Consider the following 23,467-nt stretch of genomic DNA (forward strand, 5'->3'; position numbering starts at 1 on the left):
CTTTTCGTCTCCTTTATGGTTTCCTTTGCTGTGCAAAATCTTTAAAGTTTCATTAAGTCCCATTTGTTTATTTTTGTTTTTATTTCCATTACTCTAGGAGGTGGATCAAGAAAGATCTTGCTGTGATTTATGTCAAAGAGTGTTCTTCCTATGTTTTCCTCTAAGAGTTTTATAGTGTCCGGTCTTACGTTTAGGTCTCTAATCCATTTTGAGTTTATTTTTGTGTATGGTGTTAGGGAGTGTTCTAATTTCATTCTTTTACATGTAGCCGTCCAGTTTTCCCAGCACCACTTACTGAAGAGAGTGTCTTTTCTCCATTGTATATCCTTGCCTCTTTTGTCATATCTTAGTTGACCATAGGTGTGTGGGTTTATCTCTGGGCTTTCTATCCTATTCCATTGATCTATATTTCTGTTTCTGTGCCAGTACCATATTGTCTTGATTACTGTAGCTTTGTAGTATAGTCTGAAGTCAGGGAGTCTGATTCCTCCAGCTCCGTTTTTTTCCTTCAAGACTGCTTTGGCTATTCAGGATCTTTTGTGTCTCCATAGACATTTAAGATTTTTTTTGTTCTAGTTCTGTAAAAAATGCCATTGGTAACTTGACAGGGATTGCATTGAATCTGTAGATTGCTTTGGGTAGTCTAGTCATTTTCACAATATTGATTCTTCCAATACAAGAACACTCCATCTGTTGGTATCATCTTTAATTTCTTTCATCAGTGTCTTACAGTTTTCTGCATACAGGTCTTTTGTCTCCCTAGGTAGGTTTATTTCTAGGTATTTTATTCTTTTTGTTGCAATGGTAAAAGGGAGTGTTTCCTTAATTTCTCTTTCAGATTTTTCATCATTAGTGTATAGGAATGCAAGAGATTTCTATGCATTCATTCTGTATCCTGCAAATTTACCAAATTCATTAATTAGCTCTAGTAGTTTTCTGGTGGCATCTTTAGGATACTCTATATAGAGCATCATGTCGTCTGCAGTGACAGTTTTACTTTTTTTCCAATTTTTATTCTTTTCATTTCTTTTTCTTCTCTGATTGCCATGGCTAGGACTTCCAAAACTATGTTGAATAATACTGGCGACTGTGGACATCCTTGTCCTGTTCCTGATCTTAGAGGAAATGCTTTCAGTTTCTCACAATTGAGAATGATGTTTGATGTGGGTTTGTCGTATATGACTTTTATTATGTTGAGGTAGGTTCCCTCTGTGCCCACTTTCTGGAGAGATTTTATCATAAATTGGTGTTGAATTTTATCAAAAGCTTTTTCTGCATCTATTGAGATGATCATATGGTTTTTATTCTTCAATTTGTTAATATGGTGTATCATATTGATTGATTTGTGTATACTGAAGAATCCTTGCATCCCTGGGATAAATCCCCCTTGATCGTGGTGTTTGATCCTTTTAATGTGTTGTTGGATTCTGTTTGCTAGTATTTTGCTGAGGATTTTTGCATCTATATTCATCAGTGATATTGGCCTGTAATTTTCTTTTTCTTGTAGTATCTTTGTCTGGTTATTATTTGAGATTTTTCTTGTTTCTTGAGATAGGCTTGTATAGCTATAATCTTCCCTCTTGAAACTGATTTTGCTGCATCTCATAGGTTTTGGATCGTCGTGTTTTCATTATCATTTGTCTCTAGGTATTTTTTGATTTCTTCAGTGACCTCTTGGTTATTTAGTAATGTATTGTTTAGCCTCCATGTGTTTGTGTTTTTTACATTTTTTCCCCCGTTATTTATTTCTAATCTCATAACATTGTGGTCAGAAAACATGCTTGATATGATTTCAATTTTCTTAAATTTACTGAGGCTTGATTTGTGACCCAAGATGTGATCTATCCTGTAGAATGTTCCATGCGCACTTGAGAAAAAAGTGTAATCTGCTGTTTTGGGATGGAATATTTTATATATATCAATTTAATCTATCTGATCTATTGTGTCATTTAACCCTGTGTTTCCTTATTAATTTTCTCTTTGGATGATCTGTCCATTGGTGTAAGTGAGGTGTTAAAGTTCCTTTCTATTTTTGTGTAACTGTTGATTTCCTCTTTTATAGTTGTTAGCAGTTGCCTTATGTATTGAGGTACTCCTATGTTGGGTGCATATATATTTATAATTGTTATATCTTCTTCCTGGATTGATCCCTTGATCATTATGTCATGTCCTTCCTTGTCTCTTGTAACATTCTTTATTTTAAAGTCTATTTTACATGATATGAGTATTGCCACTCCATCTTTCTTTTGATTTCCACTTGCATGAAATATCTTTTTCCAACCCCTCACTTTCAGTCTGTATGTGTCCCTAGGTCTGAAGTGGGTCTCTTGTAGACAGCATATATATGGGTCTTGTTTTCGTATCCATTCAGCCAGTCTATGTCTTTTGGTTGGAGCGTTTAATCCATTCTCTTTTAAGGTAATTATTGATATGTATGTTCCTATTACCATTTTCTTAATTTTTTTTTTTTTTTTTTTTTTTTGTGGTACGAGGGCCTCTCACCATTGTGGCCTCTCCCATTGCTGAGCACAGGATCCGGACGTGCAGGCCCAGCAGCCATGGCTCATGGGCCCAGCCGCTCTGCGGCATGTGGTATCCTCTTGGACTGGGGCACGAACCCATGTCCACTGCATCGGCAGGCGGACTCTCAGCCACTGTGCCACCAGGGATGCCCTTGGGTTTGTTTTTGTATGCACTTTTCTTCTCTTGTGTTTCCCACTTTGAGAAGTTCCTTTAGCTTTTGTTGTAGAGTTGGTGTGGTGGTGTTGAATTCTTTTAGCTTTTGCTTGTCTGTAAAGCCTTTGATTTCTCCATCAAATCTGAATGAGATCCTTGCCGGGTAGAGTAATCTTGGTTGTAGGTTCTTCCCTTTCATCACTTTAAGTATATCATGCCACTCCCTTCTGGCTTGTAGAGTTTCTGCTGAGAAATCAGCTGTTAACCTTATGTGAGTTTCCTTGTATGTTATTTGTCATTTTTCCCTTTCTGCTTTCAATAATTTTTCTTTGTCTTTAATTTTTGCCAATTTGATCACTATGTGTCTCGGTGTGTTTCTCCTTGGGTTTAGCCTGTATGGGACTCGCTGTGCTTCCTGGACTTGCGTGGCTATTTCCTTTCCCATGTTAGGGAAATTTTCAACTATAATCTCTTCAAATATTTTCTCTGGTCCTTTCTCTCTCTCTTCTCCTTCTGGGACCCCTATAATGTGAACGTTGTTGCATTTAATGTTGTCCCAGAGGGTCTCTTAGGCTGTCTTCATTTCTTTTCGTTCTTTTTTCTTTATTCTGCTCTGCAGAAGTGAATTCCACCATTCTGTCTTCCAAGTGACTTATCCGTTCTTCTACCTCAGTTATTCTGCTATTGATTCCTTCTAGTGTAGTTTTCATTTCAGTGATTGTATTGTTCATCTCTATTTGTTTGTTCTTTAATTCTTCTAGGTCTTTGTTAAACATTTCTTGCATGTTCTAGATCTTTGCCTCCATTCTTTTTCTAAGGTCCTGGATCATCTTCACTATCATTATTCTGAATTCTTTTTCTGGAAGGTTGCCTATCTCCACTTAATTTAGTTGATTTTCTGGGGTTTTATCTTGTTCCTTCATCTCGTACATAGCCCTCTGCCTTTACATCTTGTCTATCTTTCTGTGAATGTGGTTTTGTTCCACAGCCTGCAGGATTGTAGTTCTTCTTGCTTCTGCTGTCTGCCCTCTGGTGGATGAGGCTATCTAAGAGGCTTATGTAAGTTTCCTGATGGGAAGGACTGGTGGTGGCTAGAGCTGGCTGTTGCTCTGGTGGGCAGAGCTCAGTAAAACTTTCATTCGCTTGTCTGTTGATGGTGGGGCTGGGTCCCCTCCCTGCTGGTTGTTTGGCCTGAGGCGACCCAACACTGGAGCCTACCCGGGCTCTTTGGTGGGGCTAATGTTGGACTCTGGGAGGGCTCACACAAAGGAGTACTTCCCAGAACTTCTGCTGCCAGTGTCCTTGTCTTCATGGTGAGACAGAGCCACCCCTGCCTCTGCAGGAGACCCTCCAACACTAGCAGGTAGGTCTGGTTCAGTCTCTATGGGGTCACTGCTCCTTTCCCTAGGTCCCGATGCACATACTACTTTGTGTGTGCCCTCCAAGAGTGGAGTCTCTGTTTCCCCCAGTCCTGTCAAAGACCTTCAATCAAATCCTGCTAGCTTTCAAAGTCTGATTCTCTAGGGATTCCTCCTCCTGTTGCCAGACCCCCAGGTTTGGAAGCCTGACATGGGACTCAGAAGCTGCACTCCAGTGGGTGGACTTCTGTGGTATAATTGTTCTCCAGTTTGTGAGTCACCGACCCAGCAGTTATGGGATTTGATTTTATTGTGATTTCGCCACTCCTACCATCTTATTGTGTCTTCTCCTTTGTCTTTGGATGTGGGGTGTCTTTTTGGTGAGTTCTAGTGTCTTCCTGTCAATGATCGTTCAGCAGTTAGTTGTGATTCCAGTGTTCTTGCAAGAGGGAGTGAGAGCACATCCTTGTACTCTGCCATCTTGAACCAATCTCCGAGAAACACCATTGTTTGATTGCTGTCTCTGTAATCTCCTTAGTTACAAATACCTTTAATCCTGTTTTGTGGCATACACTTTTGTGAAAAGCTGAGGTTTGGAAATTTATCAGTTAGCTATTGCCACAATAATGTTGCATACCCCTATGTTCTTAGCAGCACTGTTTATAATAGCCAAGACATGGAAACAAGCTAAACGTCCATCAACAGATGAATGGATAAAGAAAATGTGGTATATATACACAATGGAATACTACTCAGCCATAAAAAATAGAATGAAATAATGCCATTTGCAGCAACCTAGAGATTATCATACTAATTCAAGTAAGTCCGAGAAAGACAAATACCATATGATATCTCTTATATGTGCAATCTAAAATATGACACAAATGAACTTATCTATGAAACCGACTCACAGATATACAGAACAGACTTCTGGTTGGGGGGGGTCGGGTAGAGGATGGATGGATTGGGAGTTGGGAATTAGCAGATGCAAATTATTATATATAGACTGGAGAAACAACAAGATCCTACTGTATAGCACAGGGAATTATATTGAATATCCTGTAATAAATCATAATGGAAAAGAATATAAAAAAGGTGTATATATATATATATATATGTATATATCTGAATCACTTTGCTGTTCAGCAGAAATTAGCACAACATTGTAAATAACTATACCTCAATAAAATAAAAATTTTTAAAATGCTGCATAGCAAACCACTTGAAAACTTATTTTAAGCAACAGTCACCATTTATTCTCATAGCTGGCTCTGTTTTTCACTTTACGTCTATAGATTAACTAGGGTGGCTCAGCTTTACATATTTCATTCTCCTTGGACAAGTCAGTTAACCAGGCAAAGGCACAAAAAGGAAACAGTAGAATCTTCTTAAGGCCTACACTCAAAACTGACACACTGCTACTGTAACCAAGCAGGACCCTATGGGGCCTTCCTGGGACAGTACTTCTCCCATAATCATCTGCTTTAGCTCCTCTCTGAAGTATCTGGATAACAGTATTTGATGCACATTTCCTGAGTTGTTTTACAGATGTGAACCTCCCCCCACAACAACCACCACCAAATGGAAGATGTTAACTACTTGATGACCATGAGCATGACCTCCTGGAGCCTAAGGACTGATAATGTTAACCCCTGTGACACCACCCTGTTATCTCACCATCAGCCAATCAGAAAATTATGCATGAGCTGATCACATATCCTGCAACCCCCCTCCCTCACCTGGCTTTCTTTTTCTTTTAACATCTTTATTGGAGTATACTTGCTTTACAATGTTGTGTTAGTTTCTGCTGTACAACAAAGTGAATCAGCTATATGTATACATATATCCCCATATCCCCTCCCTCTTGAGCCTCCGCCTCCCTCCCACCCTCCCTATCCCACCCCTCTAGGTCATCACAAAGCATCGAGCTGATCTCCTTGTGCTATGCAGCAGCTTCCCACTAGCTGTCTATTTTACATTTGGTAGTGTATATATATCGATGCTACTCTCTCATTTCATCCCAGCTTCCCGTTCCCCCCGTGTCCTCAAGACCATTCTCTATGTCTGCATCTTTATTCCTGCCCTGCCACTAGGTTTATCAGTACCATTTTTTTAGATTCCATATATATGCGTTAGCACAAGGTATTTGTTTTTCTCTGACTTACTTCGTTCTGTATAACAGACTCTAGGTCCAACCACCTCACTACAAATAACTCAGTTTCATTCCTTTTTAGGGCTGAGTAATATTCCATTGTATATACGTAACACATCTTCTTTATCCATTCATTTGTCGATGGTCATTTAGGTTGCTTCCATGTCCTGGCTATCGTAAATAGTGCTACAGTGAACATTGTGGTACCTATATCTTTTTGAATTACAGTTTTCTCAGGATATATGCCCAGTAGTGAGATTGTACCTGGCTTTTAAAAATGCTTTGCTGAAACCCTTCCAGGAGGTCAGGGATTTTTAGGGCATACGCCACCTGTCTCCTTGCATGGCCCTGAAATAAACCTTTCTCTGCCCCAAACTCCGTTTTGGTGTGTTTGGCCTCATTGTGCCTTAGGCACATGAACTTGCACTAACTTCCATTAACCAAAGCAAGCAGCCTAACCAAGTTCAAAGTCAAAGGATGCGGAAATACACTCCTCCCACCTTGAGACTAGGCAAGGGTATAGTTGCAAGAAGGAGTAATGGATTGGGGCCAATAATTTAGTCTACCATTGTCAGTGACTAGTTGGGAGTCCTGGATACTACTTTTGCCCTGTTTTTGCTAATAACACCTGAGCAGTTATATTGAGCAAAGTGTTTGCTGAAATAACTTTATGGTTCTAGACAAGCTAGGTGAGATTATACACTGATTAAAGGGACAAAGGTTAACACATAAACCTGGCTAGGAAGAATGAGTAACTTCTATCAGTGAGACCACAAGAACAGCAATGTGCTAGGAACTGAAATGAAAGCCAAACATCCATGTCCTGAAATCATTCAAAATTTCTTAAATTTCTGTTGAATATACTCCTCATCGTTATACATGTATACATATGTATACACACACATACATTGAAGTTTACAATAATATACTTTGTATATGTTTAAAGTGTACATTATTTTCATGAGTGTTGTGCTGGTTTCTATTTTATATCACAAAGTCCTGAGTGACAGGAATTGTTCACTATTTTTGTTTATATGGTAGAAACTAAATGTTACAAATTTATTCCATCTTCATGATTACAAACATTACAGGCAAGGTGGGTAAAAAAGGCAAATAAAGCAATCTCTTTTCTCCTATTTAACCAGATGAAGCATTTTGACATTTTTATGATATGCAGGTTGTCTTAATTCATTCACGGCTCATTGACTTATTTTGAAATCCAGCAACAGCAAACTTTGAAATGTGGGATCTTCCTCTATAGCTACTCCAAGTTAATTCCTGAACTACACTGTGAACTCAGAAATGATATTCACTGAAACACTCTTGAAGCTTTCACATCTTAATCTGACACCTCTTATTAAGGCAGGGAACTGTCTGTTAAAGACTGTCTTCTTAGCTAACCCAAGCCACCAGCAATCTTAACCACTAAGTTACTACATAAAAGTAAACAGCTCCTAATAAATGGAATATTGCCTGCAGTATCAGTAAACAAAGGATGTCACAGTCATCAGTGATTGCAGCCAAGCGGCCACCAAGGAAGGTGAGCTGGTGACCCCTGAGGGAACTCAGGAAGGAAACAAAGAATACCTGTCATTTAGCAGCCATCAGACTGCAGCCACTCCCTAAGGTGAGCCCTGAGGAAACTCAGGATGTGAAAACACTGGATACTGGCCCCAGATAGCTTAGGTGCATATCAAAAGAATGATTTCAGTGAGCCCAGATTCTTGCATCTTCCCATACATAGGAAAGCACTAAACTCCATTTGGGATTTCTGGTTTTCTTTAGTTAACAGTAATCTTTGATGTTCTGACTACCTGCCCTTTGTTGCAAACGCCTCCTCAGGGTTACTTGAAATGCTGCCTCCCTGGCTTGAAGTCCTAAAAACTTTCCGCCAAATAAAACATAATTCTCAGCTTCTAGGTTGTGAATAATTTTTTAGTTGACACTTCAAGCATTGACTGAAACTGTTGTGCCAGATCCTTTTTCAGAGGATTCACTCCCTGATAGAGAGGTCCTAACCAGCTCTTTCCATGAACAGTGACTCCAGTACAGTGTACCTACTGTCCAGAGTATAAACAGAGAGGTCAGGTAACCCTAGTCATCCTGAGTAGTTCATCAGTATTTACATACAAGGTATATTTTAAGCTGATCCCAGACCAAGTATTGCAACTGTAATCCCAAGAAGTCGTTCATTTTTAGCACACTGAGTTCCTGCAAGATGCCAGGGCAAGTGAGAAACCACCTCAAAGCAAAGAGTTCATCATCTTCAGAAACTTGGTGGTGGTGGTGGTGGAGGAATAAAATTCCTCCTTCTAAATTCATCAAATCAATGGGTCTTCAGTCTTAATTGCTAAAATCCAGAGTCCTCAATCCCGATTTGAGAAGCCCATTTTCAAGATGAAGAGCTTTCAGTCTTCTATTTGCCATGGCCCATGAACGCAAGTCCTTCTATAAGAATCTCCTCTTTTATTGCTTTCTGACACACCGCTGATGTTGTTGTGCAGTTCCAGGAGCTGATCCCTTTGAAGAACTTCTAGGCCAACCAGCGGTGGAAGCCCCAGTGGTACCTCAGCCTCGCGTTGGTGCTCGTGAAGGCGGTGGCGATGGCGGTGCGCTCTGAAGTCATCGCCTGCTCATTAATTTCTCTTCCTAATTCTCAACCCTTCTTTTGAGACACAGCTGGGTACGTTCACTGTAAATCCTTCTCCAAAAATGCCTCAAGGTCAAATTTCAAATAGGGTGGTTAAGGTAGGGCTCAGAGAGGCGTTGACGGGTGAGGAGTGGAAGGGGGTAGAGGAAGGCATTGCAGGCAGGGAAAACAGCCAGGACATTATTATAAATAACTGTGACGTCTTGTGATACTCAGTAAGATTCAATGCGTGTTGGAGCCACTGTTATGCTAATTCTTTCCCAAGAGGTTTTGATTCCGGAGGAGAGAACCACGGGGGTCGGCGGGGACTTTCTTAGCCTGAAAGGTTAACACCGGCAGCGGCAGGGGAAGGCTCTTTACGGCTTGGTGGGGCAACCTTGGCTGCAACCCGCAACGGCTGGGAATCGCCAATCTGCCGAGTTCTGTTGCCCAATGTGCCCGGAGCAAGAGCCAGGGCGCAAATCCTGTTTCTCGGCGGCCCCAACTTCCTGCGACCTCGGTGTCCAATCAGTGCAAAGGTAAACATTCGATACGGAGTCGGCTGGGAAGTCAGTCAGGTAGCCGCTAGACCACCCAGTGCGCAGCGGATGGTAGGGCTCCAGTCAGGCCACGGCTAGCCCTGCCCTTCCCGGATCGCTCACCCGCCCCCTTTCGGCCACGCCCTCGCGGCGATAGGCCGAGCATCTGGGCCGGGTCGCTACGCGATTGGCCGGGACGACGGGACGCCGGCCCCAGACGTGCCACGTGTACGTAGGGGCCGGCCGGAAGACTAAGGCTGGAGCTGACGCGGCCGGGTTTGGCCGGGCCGGGCTAGGCGATGGCGGCCGTGGAGCGGGACGGGGATCAGCTGTCCACGCGGCCAGCCCTAGAGACCGAGGGGCTGCGCTTCCTTCACGTCACGGGTGAGTCGGCGCGGGTCGCAGGGCAGCGGGTTTGCGCCGCCACCCTCGGCGCGCCGCCATGTTCGGTGAGTCGTTCTCCTCTGCCCTACGGGCCGGACCTGGCCGGGAGCCGGATGTTGGCGCTGCACGCAGGCCCGGGCGGTGGTCCCGAAGCGCGCTTGGAGGCCCTCCCAGAGCGGTGCTTCCTCGGGCGTTGCGGTCGGCCCTTTTTTGCGCGAGTTCTTTACTTTATGCGAAGCAAGCCTTCCGGGTTTGCGGTTGCTGGGGTCTCTCCGCCCTTGGCGTGTGCCTTCAAGCCTCAGCCCCTCGACTCCGTACCCCCACTCACGCCCCCAAAATCCGGCGCTGTATCAGCCCTCCATGGGCACTCCTTTCTATATGTAGTCTGGATATGAAAGGCCTATGCCCTCCTGAGTCGGATACACTTCCCTTCACCCCTCAAAACCCAGCTGGCGTGCCCCACGTCCTCCGGACTTGCCCCTCCTATTCCCCAGGTAGCTGAGAAGTCCCTTCTCAGTGATCCATGAATTGTTGTACTACTCGTTATTTTAACTGCCTACTTAGGTCTTCAGCTACACCGTGAAGGTTTTGAGGACAAGAAGCTACGCTTATTTTGCTTTTGTTTAATGTTATAGAAAAGTCCAGTGGTAGTATCATTTTTAGTTTCTTGAAAACTATTTTCTTCTTTTCAGTGGGCTCCCTGCTGGCTACCTATGGCTGGTACATCGTCTTTAGCTGCATTCTTCTCTACATGGTCTTTCAGAAGCTCTTCACCCGGCTGAGGGCCTTGAGGCAGAGGCAGCTGGATCGAGCTGCCGCTGCTCTGGGTTAGTGCCTGATAACAAATGAAGACGTGGCTTTACGCCTACTTGTTTTAGTATTTAAAAGTTAGTCTGTTGTTAAGAGTAAGAAATACGTTTCTGATCTGTGTGGGAAGAAAACTGTTTTATGCTTAGGAAATTGGTTTTGGTGATTTGCAATAGTGTTGTTTTGTTTTGTTTTAATTTCAGAGTTTTTGATGGGATGAAAAACCCGCTTGATGGTGTGTAGAGCACTCACTGCATATTGTGTTGCATGGTTTTTCATTTACAGGAGAGATTAAAGTGAAGACTTCACAGCTACTCCGTACTTATGGGTCTGTCTACTAAGTCTCATTAATCTCTAGAACAATCGTGAGTGACAAACTCAGCCTTAGTTATTCACATCCACCGCATTTTGATTTTCACAACTTACTCATCAGACCTGATATCAGATTACACCTGACTGTTTCAAAAACTTATTCCCTCTAAAGCAGTAGCTTTAACTAGTTAGAAGCTAGAGTTTCTGAGGACATATTTAAAATAAATGTTAAGTGTCTTGAGAATAGCAGTATAATTAAATAAATACAAATCATCAGTCATCTGAGCCACCACAGTTACTGAGGGTGGGGAGGAAAGCAAACATAACACAAATGTAGTTATTAGTAGAAAGACTTAGAAAATTCCTTCAGTCTCCTCTCCCATGAAACCCTGTGGTCCTGCCATTATCTCAGCATTTTTGGTTGTTGGCTGTATATCCAACAAAAACTACAAAGTACAAAGTAAATCTTGCTTAAGTTGCAGGATTTTGTGAAGTGGATGACTGGTGTTAGAGAACAAGTCACCTGGTACAGCCATCTCTGGCTCTGTGAGACCTGCTGACAACTGAGGAGTAGATTTATAAGATAATGGGACGGGCATCTCAGAAGAGGAGTTTGTTGTAATGAAGCATTGCAAGAAGTGTATGTGCAGTGAAAGGTGTTACCTTGTGTTGTACAATTTTGTTAGAAAAATTAGGTTAAAAAAGTCCACACATAATTTTATTCTAAGAATGATCCAACAGTTCCAAATGTTACCACAATTCACATTTCTAGAAAGTGGAACTAATTTTGTTTTTAAAGATAAAGGTCTAGTCATCTCTGTCACCACAGACACACCCCTGTGCTACTTTGGCCCCCGTTTTACGTGGATTCAGTTAGGTGACCTGTTTCCACTGCTAACTATCTATAAGTAATGATGATCGCATATCCTTTGGATGATACTGATGTGAACATATAAGTTCCAGTTTGTTTCCTTGTTTACAAAATTAGTCAAACCACTGCCTAGTTCCCCTTAGTGCTCCTTAAACACAGTGGTCTGAGTAAAATAGAGAACTTGATTGTATATTTATATAATTTGCTTTGTTTTCTAAACCAGATAAAAACAGATACCTGGGGTGGTCATTTCTGTTAATGCTAGCTGGAAGGATTTTTCTCTTTTTTTTTTCCTGTAAAAACAAGGATAAAATACCTGACGATCTTTACCTCTTTCTGGTGTAGACCTGGGCTAATTAGGTGATGGCTAATGATCAGAAAACTTTATCTTTCCTTGGTTGTCTTCTAGAATTCTGGTCAACCTAGAGACTGGGTGTTAGGAGGTATCCAGGTTGTGGAATGGAATCTCACTGGCCGTCAGACCACTTATATTTCAGTCTTGGAGCCCATGCCAGACTCTCTGAATTGGAACTGCTCAGGGAGCCCAGAAATCTGTTTTGAACAGAGATTTCTGATGCTTTGGATATTTAACAAGGGCTATGAACTGTGGCGATGGGATAGTCCGCTGCCCCGCCCCCCCCTTAAGCAGTAAAATATATGCAGAAGAATAGACTTATTCATGTAAAAGTATATTCTTGCATTGCCTGACTTCTGTACACTTCTAATAATATAGACCTCAAGAGTTTCCATTTTATATTACACAAGGTGCTTTATCCCAATTTCTTTCTGACATTTTAGAACCTGATATTGTTGTTAAACGACAGGAGGCTTTAGCAGCTGCTCGTTTGAAAATGCAAGATGAATTAAATGCACAAGTTGAAAAGCATAAGGAGAAACTAAGACAGGTATGAACTGGTTTTAGTTTGAATACATGATATTTGAGGTTTAGTGGGTAAAAGTGTGTGTGCACATGTGCATGCGCATTAGGGTGGATACAAAGAATAACTATTTCAGGCCGAATCATTTCCACTTAGCTAAGTATTGCTCAGCATGTTTTCCTTGTGCAATTTCTTACTGTTTAGGGGGAAATACTCTTAAAGAAGGGTGTCTTGTATTTATGTTTTTTCTTTTAAGTGGTTCCCTCACGGCAGCATTTCACCCAGCAAAACTGTTTGCTGTGTACAGGAGCCATACCACCAGACACACATTCAGCCTCTTGCTCCATGGTTGGTCTCAAGCCGAGCATGTCACATGACCTGGCTTGGTGCGGCTGCTCTTCAGTGGATTGAAGGAGAGCCAGGGGAGGGTGGCGATGGGCTCAACCCAGGGTCAAGATGGAGAGCAGGAGATGGAGTTTTGAAAGATTTTTTTAAAGACACATGGTTTGGTTGTAGGGGTGGTAAAAGGTTTGGGGGGTCTGGGGGAGGAAGAACCAAAGGCTGCTATTGAAGTGACCTGAGCAGCCAGGTGGGTTGTGCTGCTCTTCACAGGAGTAAGGTCACCCACCAGGTTGGACCCATTCTCTGTAACTGAAACAACTAAGTGTAGACTCTGCTTTCTAGTTTCAGTGCAGATGTTTCTGGGCCCCTTTTTTTCTCCTCTGAAGGAAGCCAGAGAAGTTGGTCTTCCTCCTGGTCTTGCATGTGTCTCTGGTGTTTCCAATATGGAGTACCTTTCTGCCACTGCTGGTTCTGCATGGTCATCCAGTACATGGCTGGTCTCCACAGCTTGGTTGGAGCCCAGAGGGAAAGGACAGAATAAGACAACACCTACTACACACATTCGGCCTTCTTGGTCACCTTTCTCAGCAGCCTTCTTCAGTGTTCAGTGGGTTGCCCATCTTCCACTTAAATAGTCACCTAAAATGTACTAGCACATTCCTATTATTTATGTAGTTTTCTAAACCACATGAGGTTAAAACAAATTCATGATACAAAAATCTGTACTATGAAAATTAAGTCTCTGCCTTCCTTGCTCCCCTATCTACTGCTGCTCAAGCATTCCATGTTAAGCTTTCTAGGTGTTTTTCCAGAAACATTTTATCCATATATAAACACATGCATGTATCATTTTTACATAGAAATGGCAGCATAGTATACATAGATGCCATTTTTAAGCAGTTTTATTTTAGTTTTTTCCTTTGCTGATTTCCAACCATTTGTTTTGTTTCTGGAGCCATAGAGTAAGTTGAATTCCTTCTACATGTCAAAATTAATGACTTGAGGGTCTGAGTTTTTTGCATTAGTAAAACAGCCTGATCATTTATCCAATTTGTTGATGTAGCTGAAAAAAAATTTTTAAAAGATTATTTTTAAAAATTGTAGTGTGCGCCTCCTAAAATTGGAGAGAAGATAGAAGCCTATGTTCAGTTTTAAAGTTGTGGTTCTGTGTATTTAACAAACTTAACAAACAGAATCTGCCTGACTCACAGTTCAGTCAGCTGTCTTATTTGGTCTCAGGATTTATCAGCAATGTTCCATTCTGGTGTTTTCCATGTTAACTATGAGCATAAAACAACCTTCAGATCAAGAGACTGTTTCCTCTTTGACTTCCTGTACTTGCAGACAGTGGAAGCATGAAGGGACAGACATGTGGATTTAGCAGTGATGAACCCTGAAAGCCATCGAGAAATTTCTGGATATGTGCTTTCTAAGGCATCTTCTTACATATCTTTGTGATATCACAGTTTAATTGGAACCAGAATGAACTAAAGTTTGGGTCTGGATTCTACTGGGAATAGAGAGTGACTTGTGTGTGAACTTAAGTTGCAGTACCCAGTTGTTCTTCAAGGAGGAGGAAGCAGAGTCAGAGACCCAGGGCACTGTGTTTCCCTCCTGTTTACTGCATAATTACTGTATAAGCTTTCTCAGGTGCTCATTGTTGGACATAGTTTTCTGCTGAGATTAGTTTTCCTTTATGCTCCCATAGTATTTGACTTTCAAAGAACTTTCAAATCTGCTCTCACTGGATCCTCATAGCCTTTGAAGTAGAGGGGTTAAGTGAGTTTCCTCAGGTGACGCAACCAGGTAGCAACAAAGCAGGCCTGCCAGCCACATTCACCCTTTCCAGGTCAGCGTTATTCTCCATTACCAAAAATGTCCAGTTTAGAACAAGAGTCGGTATTCTTTTCTCTGTGACACTTTTTGCTTTCTTTAATAGTATACAAAAACAAAAGGTTCTGTTGGTGAGTTAAACTCACACCACTAGATGACAACTGTTTTATTAACTGAAGAAAGTGTAGGTGAAGGTGTGTTTTGAAGGACATTTAGATTAAAAGTTATCAAAATTACATTTTCTTTGAGAAAGATGGTAGCTTATGAATTCATACTGTACAACGTGTGATTCTTCTCAGCTTGAAGAAGAGAAAAGGAGACAGAAGATTGAAATGTGGGATAGCATGCGAGAAGGAAAAAGTTACAAAGGAAATACAAGAAAGCCTCAGGTGATGTAGCCTTCATTGGGTCTTTGTTGCTGCGCACGGGCTTTCTCTAGTTGCGGCAAGCTGGGGCTACTCTTTGTTGCGGTGCGTGGGCTTCTCATTGCAGTGGCTTCTCTTGTTGTGGAGCACGGGCTCTAGGTGCATGAGTTTCAGTAGTTGTGGCATGTGGGCTCAGTAGTTGTAGCTCGTGGGCTTTGTTGCTTCACAGCATGTGGGATCTTCCCGGACCAGGGCTCAAACCCATGTCCCCTTCATTGGCAGGTGGATTCTTAACCACTGCGCCACCAGGGAAGTCCCTGGAGTAGAATGTTTTTAACTAGATTCTTAAGCCTGTGTATGTTCAAACAGGAAGAAGACAGTCCTGGGTCTTCTACTTCATCAGTCATCCCAAAACGAAAATCTGACAGAAAGCCCTTGCGGCGAGGAGGTAAGTACCAAACATCAAAGCATTCTGAACAATTACAGGATACATTTACCTTTAAAAACAAGATTCTTTTTCCTTGTTTCATTGTCCGTAAATTGAGACTAATTCCTAAGTTTAGGGTTATGAAGATTAAATAAGAATCAGATGCAAAGCAGCCCTCAATGGCTGGAAGTCACCAACGTGCTGAGCCCTGTGGGCCTTGGGCAAGGATGTGGGCTCAAGTCCTGTTTCCAGGAGGCCTATAACCTCCTTGGCCTCACAAAGTCAGCATTTGATTGGCAGTTGAAAAAGGAGGTCACTCGAGGCCCTCAGGAAATAATTGGATGGTTGCACTTGTATTTTAGTATTCTCACTGTAATTTAGTATTCCCACACAGTCCTATAAAGGGAGTGGTAACTGGGGCGAGGAATAGTATTGCAGGTAAGTTTGTCAAGGGGCTAGGACACAGGGGTTTTGGTCTTTCCAGCCAGGGCCACCTTGTTTCTTACAAATAACTTTCTCAAGGAGGCATGGACAGATGTTCATTCAGAGAGCTTCTGCATGCAACATCCTTGAGCCCTCTAACCATAGCAGTCTGTCCTTACCCCATCCTTAAGGACTTTCACGTCCTTTTGGGAAGACAGGACTCCCACACAAATGAAAATGAGTAACCTTTGTGATCTGCCAGGAGTTCTCTGTTAATCCTGAGAGAGGGGAGGGCAAAGGCATTAAAATACTTTATGTAGGAACCAGTTTTAGGCCAAAGACTATCCTCCGTCCGGGAGAGGGGTTTTCTGTGGGGAGGTGCTGCAGAGGCAGAGGTGTGGAAGCCTGGCTGGCCTATTGGAGGACTGTCAGGAGTCTGGAACCTGGGCTCTGTGCAGACTGGACACAAGTTGGGCTGGGCTCTGACAACACCCGAAGCTGGCTTGCTGTAGGGAAGTGGTGTGTCTGAAAAGGAAATGCTTTTTTGAATCTTTTTCTTGCTCCAAGCAAGGAATAGTCTTCCAAGACTATTTTTCAGAGCAAAGAGTGGTGGTATTTAGGAGGGAATTGTAGAAAATGGAATGCATCCAGAGCTAGGGGCTTTGACTGGCCTGGCTTTACAAATAAGGAAACTGAGACACAGGGAGTTAGTGACCAAAGATTCTGTAGTAAGTAAGGAGCAAAACCACCTCATTTAAGGTCTTGCTGGCTCTAAAGCCTGATCAGTCAACCTGGTTGCCAAATGTCCATTAACTTTAGGAAGCTAATGAGTGGGCAGGGATGGGGTTGGGGACTGGGGCATGTGGATTACCCAGTTCTGACTAGTGGAAGTAACGAGTTCCATTCTTTTTGATTTTGGTTTTTTAAATTTATTTTCTGTAGGTTGAGCAGTTCTTATCTGAATGTATACATTATATTAAGCACTGCAGTTAGAAGCCTTTATATACTTAAATCTAGCCATCTTGAGAGGTTTTTTGGGCAAATTTTTTTGTGTGTTTTGGGTAGTTTTTCGTGTTTGGAGAGTTAAAACAGAGAAGCTGAATGGCTTGTTTTATTCCCACCAGAAAGTTTGTTCAAACTGCAGTGACCATGTAAATTTTTTTTGTCATATGGTAGCTGAAAGTTGTATGAAAATGTTTGTGAGAATAGAATCCATATCTTTGCAGTGCTTTGCATGTCAGGCTCACAATTTTATGTTTGATACAGAACATTTCCAGCACTGTTCTGCTTTTCTCTTGTCACAGGTTACAACCCTTTGTCTGGTGAAGGAGGTGGAGCCTGCTCCTGGAGACCTGGACGCAGAGGTCCATCGTCTGGTGGATGAGGCTAAGAATCTTGTTAGTGTTGCTTTTGACACTAGCAAGATGAATCCTTAACCCTCGACTCAATTGCCTTATGCACGCTTTTCACAGTGACTACCCAGGGGGAGGGGGCTTTCTTTCTGTTCTTAACTGCATCTGTGTCTTCAAGGGTTGAAGGCAGCATATAGAGCATGGACGTGGCCACTAGGCAGTAGTTGCAGTTGGTCACACTGCACTGAAGCCAGTGACTGTGTTCACTGATTTCATGGGTCATTGCTAGTTGATAGCTAAAGGCCTCCAAGTGATTGGCGATCTTGATAAAAGAGACCTGGCAATGATCCTTCAAGTTAACAGGTCCTTGCTGGTAGGACAGTCTCTGTGACAGGTTGCGTTGAATGATGTCTTCCTTGTAAATGGTGAGCCCACCAGCGAGGATTACTGATGCAGAGAGTTGATGGGGTTGTTTCTGTATATTTATTTTTATGTACAGAGCTTTGTTAAAAAAAAAAAAAAAAAAAAAGAAACTAAGTATAAAAAAAATTTGCAAGGAACATTTTCAGCATCTTTATCAAATTTAAGGAAATTTCATTATGAACTTGAATTTGTCTATCTAATATTACACAGCTTTTTATTATTCATAACCTCCCACTAATATTATTTTCCCTTCTCATTATTCCTCACCTGCAATGAGCATGGCAAGTGGCAGATAGCTGTAGTGATTTTCAGAGTTGGCAGGCTCCTTGGGGTTTATCCACAAAATCAGGCACTTGGAGTTGTTTCTGAATTAAGAGGATAAAGAAACATCTTGCCTAGAGGTACCTCAGGGGCCAATGAGGTTTCTGGGAGCCCTTTGGGTCATCCCTCTTGCACTCATTTCTTATGTACTTGTCTAGAACTTTGGTCAAGTATGCTATAAAGGGCCTGATAGTAAATATTTTAGACTTTGCAGCTTCATAGTCTTTATATTTTTACATTTTTAAAGGATTGTTAGAAACATTTAAAAATTCTTAGCTCATGGTTGGATTTGTCCTGCCTGCTATAGTTTGCTGATCCCTGCTTCACATCAAGATTTTAAGAAGGAACAAAATTAACCTGCAGAATAGTGATGATTAGCTGGGAAAGTATTCCAGAAATGTCTCATGTAAATTAATCAACATATGTTGAGTGTGTGAAATATTCTGTAGTTGTCTCTTGACATATATAAAGGAAAAATATAGTTTGGTCTTAGGGGGCTTAAAATCTCCTGGGGAGGGCTGGAGGGAGTGAAAACAGGATTTTGAAGACAGTGTGATTGCAAACAAATGGGCTGGAGTAGTCAAAATCAAGTATTTGAGTCTGGAGACATTTGAGTGAAATTTTGAGTGGAGGAATGTGGGAGTTCCTGGCAGAAGAGAGGGTCATTGAAAACCAGGGTGGGTCTCCTGAGGTTTAGGAAAGCCCTTGAACCTTTATCTGAGTTACCAGTTTTTACCCAGATTGGCTTTCCACCAGCATGGAAGACTCACAACATGGGAAGTTTTAGACTTAGGTTAAAATATTCCACCCGTGTTTGTTATTTACATATAGAGAGATTCCTGTAGGTTTTAAAGGAACTTTTAAAGAATTCTTCCTTTAATGTATTTTCTGTAGCTGAAAACTTGTGTTAAGCAGCTCTCAACTATTCATTTTAGAAGTAGAAGGGCATGGTTCAGTACACTATTAGCTGTGACTTTTCCCTCAAACCTCATTTTGTTCCCATAAATTTAGGAATTATCAAGTCAGGGACACATAGGAAGAAACAATGACTTCTGTGTACCCACCTTGCATCTGGCACCATGAGGTGGTGGTGGAGGGGGTGGTGCAATGTGGAGAATTGATTGGGAGATAATAAAGGGGAGAAGGAAACTAATTTGTGTAATAGTTAGCATTTGAAGAGCACTTGCTGTGTGCCAGGCACATACATTTATAGTTAATCCTCACTACAATCCTGTGAGGTAGGTACTTCTAGTTAACCTTGGTTTTCAGAAACTGAAGCTTAGAGGGTCACCTGGTCCAAGGCGCTGATCACTATAGTCTACTTTGTCCTTGTGTTCCTAATAGCCAAGGGCCATAGATAACCAAGATGGGAGCTTGATCTGGCTAATGAAACAGTTATCATGTGGAATAGTGAATACTTGGGTGAAAATTGTGTGCTACAAGTCTAGGGCAGTAAGCATTTCAGAAGGGTGGACCAGAAGAGGTAGGAAATATCTCTTGCCAGAAGAGATAGGTCCTGTGCTGATATTGAAAGAATGAGGAAGTGGGGCCAGAACGTGAGGCCCATGGGGAAGAAGGGATGGGTCAGAGCCGTGTCAGACCGGCAGAACACTGCCTTATGCCTCAATGGAGGGGCTGCAGCTGAGATCACAGCATGAACCCAGTATAGACTGCCAGCAGCTTGAAACTGATGCAGTAGACACTTGAGAGCTATTAAGGTTTAAATGATGAATGCGTTACCCAGTCTACCCTGGTCATGGAGCAACATTAGTAAATGTGGGGCAAAATATGCACAGACCTTCAGCTGAAACTTTCTGGTGGCTAGCATTGTGTCCTTGGCCAAAGGCACCTGCCTCTGCAGGAGGAGAAAGGAACTATTCCCTCCTTCTCAAGGACCACTCTTCCCTTGCTTCCTTCTCTCCACCATGCCATCAAGTCTTTCTCATAAGAACAAAGCCATATCACATACCCAAAGACCTGGTTCCCTCTGGTGCTCTAGAGTGAGCTTTGAGTTGTCTCCACTCATCAGGAACAGATTAATGCTGCTTAATGCTAAAGATGCTATTCCTGGATCATTCTCTTTCATGCCCCAGTGGAGTTTTTGGTCTTGTCTTATTTGACCTGCCAGCACTTGACCCTCCTTGCAGCACTCCCTTCTCTTGCCTTCCATAACACCACACTCTCTGGGTCTTTACTCCCAAGACAGCCCACACCTCTCTCCTGTGCGTACCCTGCCCAGGGCTCCTAGTCTTCTTGAACAAGTTCCTGTATTCTCTCTCCAATTTCTCTTCTTCCATTTGCTGTTATATGTTCCACAAAAGTTCTTCTTAAGTTGATGTGTCTGATGATTCTTGGCACTCATCATTTGCAGTAATTGAGCACTCCTTGAAAAACACTATTCTCTTGACTTCTGGGACTCTGCACTTGTCTGGTTTTCTCCTGCCTTTCTGATCAGTCTCTTGCTGCTTTTCCTGATCTTCCTGACCTCTAAATGCTGAAGTTAAAGAAAGTTACAAAAGGAGTTAGAAAAGACAAAAAGGTGTAAGCATCACTGTAATGCCACTCGATGTGAGTGGCATTGGAGAAACCACAAATGTATGATGTCGTGATTAGGCATATTGGTATATGCAGCTTGAAGTAAAATGTCAGCATATTGTACCCCAATTCAAATACTGTATCTCAAAAGAACTTAGATAGAAAATGATGCTGTGCTCTGGGAAACTGAAAACTCAGAGTCAGTCTGGTGATGAAGAAGATGCTGTAAACAGTGCAGACACGTGCCCTGCCCTCGTGGACCATGCGATGCATCCACAGTGGGCGGGGGGGGGGGGGGGAAGATGAGCATCACACAGTTACAAAAATAAATGACTGGAGATAGCAAAGCATGGCAGAGTAGAAAGACGTGAGCTCACCCCTTCTTAACACTGAAATCACAACTAACTGCTGAACAACCATCAACAAAAAAAGATGCTGGAACCTACCAAAAAAAGATACCCTATACTCAAAGACAAAGAAGCAGCCACAACGAGATGGTAGGAGGGGCACAGTCGCAATAAAATCAAATCCCATACCCACCAGGTGAACAACCCACAAGTTGGAAAATAATTAGAACACAGAAGTTCTCCCACAGGAGTGAAAGTCCTGAACCCCACTAACTTGGGGGTCTGGCAATGGGAGGAGGAACCCCAGAGAGTCTGACTTTTGAAGGTCAGTGGGGTGTGATCTCAGGAATTCCATAGGACTGGGGGAAATAAACTCCACTCTTGGAGGGCACACACAAGGTTTAGTGCACACCTGGACCTAGGGAAAAAAGCAGTGACTGCTTAAGAGACTGGGCTAGACCTACCTGATAGTATTGGAGGGTCTCCAGCAGAGGTAGGGAGCGGCTGTGGCTGTGGGGACAAAGACATGGTCAGTGGCAGCTCTGGTGAGAACTCATTGGTGTGAATCCTCCAGGAGGCTGCCATTCACCCCCACAAGACCTAGCCCCACCCAAGAGTCTCCAGGCTCCTCAAGCCAAACAACCAACAGGGTGGGAGCACAGCCCCATCCATCAGGAGACTGCTTAAAGTCTTTCTGAGCATAGCCCTGCCCACCAAAGGGACAAGACCCAGCTCCACCCACCATAGGGCAGGAACCAGGCCCTCCCACCAGGAACCCTGCACAAGCCCTCTTAGACAGCCTGCCTCATCCACCAGAGGGCAGACAGCAGAATCAAGTAGAATTGCAAGCCTGTAGATCAGAAACCACAATCACAGAAATTTAGACAAGATGAGATGGCAGAGGAATATGTCCCAGGTGAAGGAACAAGATAAAACCCCAGAAGAACAACTAAGTGAAGTGGAGACAGGCAATCTACCAGAAAGAGAATTCAGAGTAATGATAGTGAAGATGATCCAAGGTCTTGGAAGAAGAATTGGAGGCACAGATTGAGAAGATACAAGAAATGTTCAACAAAGACCTAGAAGAAATAAAGAACAAACAGGTGAACAATACAATAACTGAAGTAAAAACTACACTAGAAGGAATCAATAGCAGAGTAACTGAGGCATTAAGAATGGATAAGTGACCTGGAAGACAGAATAGTGGAAATCACTGCCATGGAACAGAATAAAGAAAAAAGAAAAAAAGAATGAAAAGAAAGACAGTCTAAGAGACCTCTGGGACAACGTTAAAGACACCAACTATTGCATTTTAGGGGTCCCAGTAGGAGAAGAGAGAGAAAGGACCTGAGAAAATATTTGAAGAGATAATAGCTGAAAACTTCCCTAACACTGGAAGGGATATGGTTACCCAAGTCCAGGAAGCACAGAGAGTCCCAGGTAAGATAAACCCAACGAGGAACATGCTGAGACACATGGTAATCAAGTTGATAAAAAATAAAGACAAAAAAATATGAAAAGCAACAATTAACATACAAGGGAACTCCCGTAAGGTTATCAGCTGATTTCTCAGCAGAAACTCTGCAGGCCAGAAGGGAGTGGCATGATATATTTAAAGAGATGAAAGGGAAGAAGTTACAACCAAGAAAACTCTACCCAGCAAGGCTCTCAGAGTCCATGGAAAAATCAAAAGCTTTACAGACAAGCAAAAGCTAAGAGAATTCAGCATCACCAGACCAGGTTTGCAACGAATGCTAAAGGAATTTCTCTAAGCGGAAAAGAAAAGGCCACTACTAGAAACAAAATTACAAATGGAAAAGTTCACAGGTAAAGGCAAACATAAAGTAAATGTAGGAAATCATCTGCACATAAATATCAAAACCAGCAATTGTGAGAAGAGGAGAGCACAAATGCAGGATATTGGAAATGTGCTTGAAATTAAAAGACCAGTAACTTAAAACAATCTTGTTTATATATAGACTGCTATATCAAACCCTCATGGTAACTGCAAACCAAAAAACTACAATAGATACACACACACACACACACACACACACACACACACGAATCCAAACACAACACCAAAGTTAGTCATCAAATCACAAGAGAATAGAACAAAAGAGGAAAGGAAGATAAAAGACCTACAAAACCAAATCCAAAACAAGAAAATGAAAATAGGAACATACTTATTGATAACTACCTTAAATGTAAATGGATTAAGGGCTCCAGCCAAAAGACACAGACTGGCTGAATGGATACAAAAATAAGACCCATATATATGCTATCTACAAGAGACACACTTCAGATCGAGGGACACATACAGACAAAGTGAGGGGATGGAAAAAGGTATTCCATGCAAATGGAAACCGAGAGAAAGCTGGAGTGGCCATATCATATCAGATAAAATAGACTTTATTTTTTTTAATAAATGTTTAAATTTATTTATTTTTTAATTTTTGGCTGTGTTGGGTCTTTGTTGCTGTGCGCAGGCTT

The 23,467-nt window shown here is 42.2% G+C and overlaps 1 protein-coding gene across 1 annotated transcript; it reads left to right on the forward strand.

Annotated features, from left to right (window-relative positions):
* The first annotated feature begins 9,578 nt into the window (after positions 1-9,578).
* On the forward strand, positions 9,579-17,908 carry SELENOS (selenoprotein S). The gene is made up of 6 exons (XM_067755834.1): positions 9,579-9,738; positions 10,431-10,565; positions 12,527-12,633; positions 15,081-15,170; positions 15,516-15,594; positions 17,301-17,908. Exons 1-6 carry the CDS (start codon positions 9,654-9,656, stop codon positions 17,378-17,380), a joined length of 576 nt encoding a protein of 191 aa, XP_067611935.1. The 5' UTR covers positions 9,579-9,653; the 3' UTR covers positions 17,381-17,908.
* Positions 17,909-23,467: the final 5,559 nt, after the last annotated feature.

The sequence above is a fragment of the Pseudorca crassidens genome, chromosome 1, assembly GCF_039906515.1.
Source record: "Pseudorca crassidens isolate mPseCra1 chromosome 1, mPseCra1.hap1, whole genome shotgun sequence".
Taxonomy (NCBI): Eukaryota; Metazoa; Chordata; class Mammalia; order Artiodactyla; family Delphinidae; genus Pseudorca; species Pseudorca crassidens.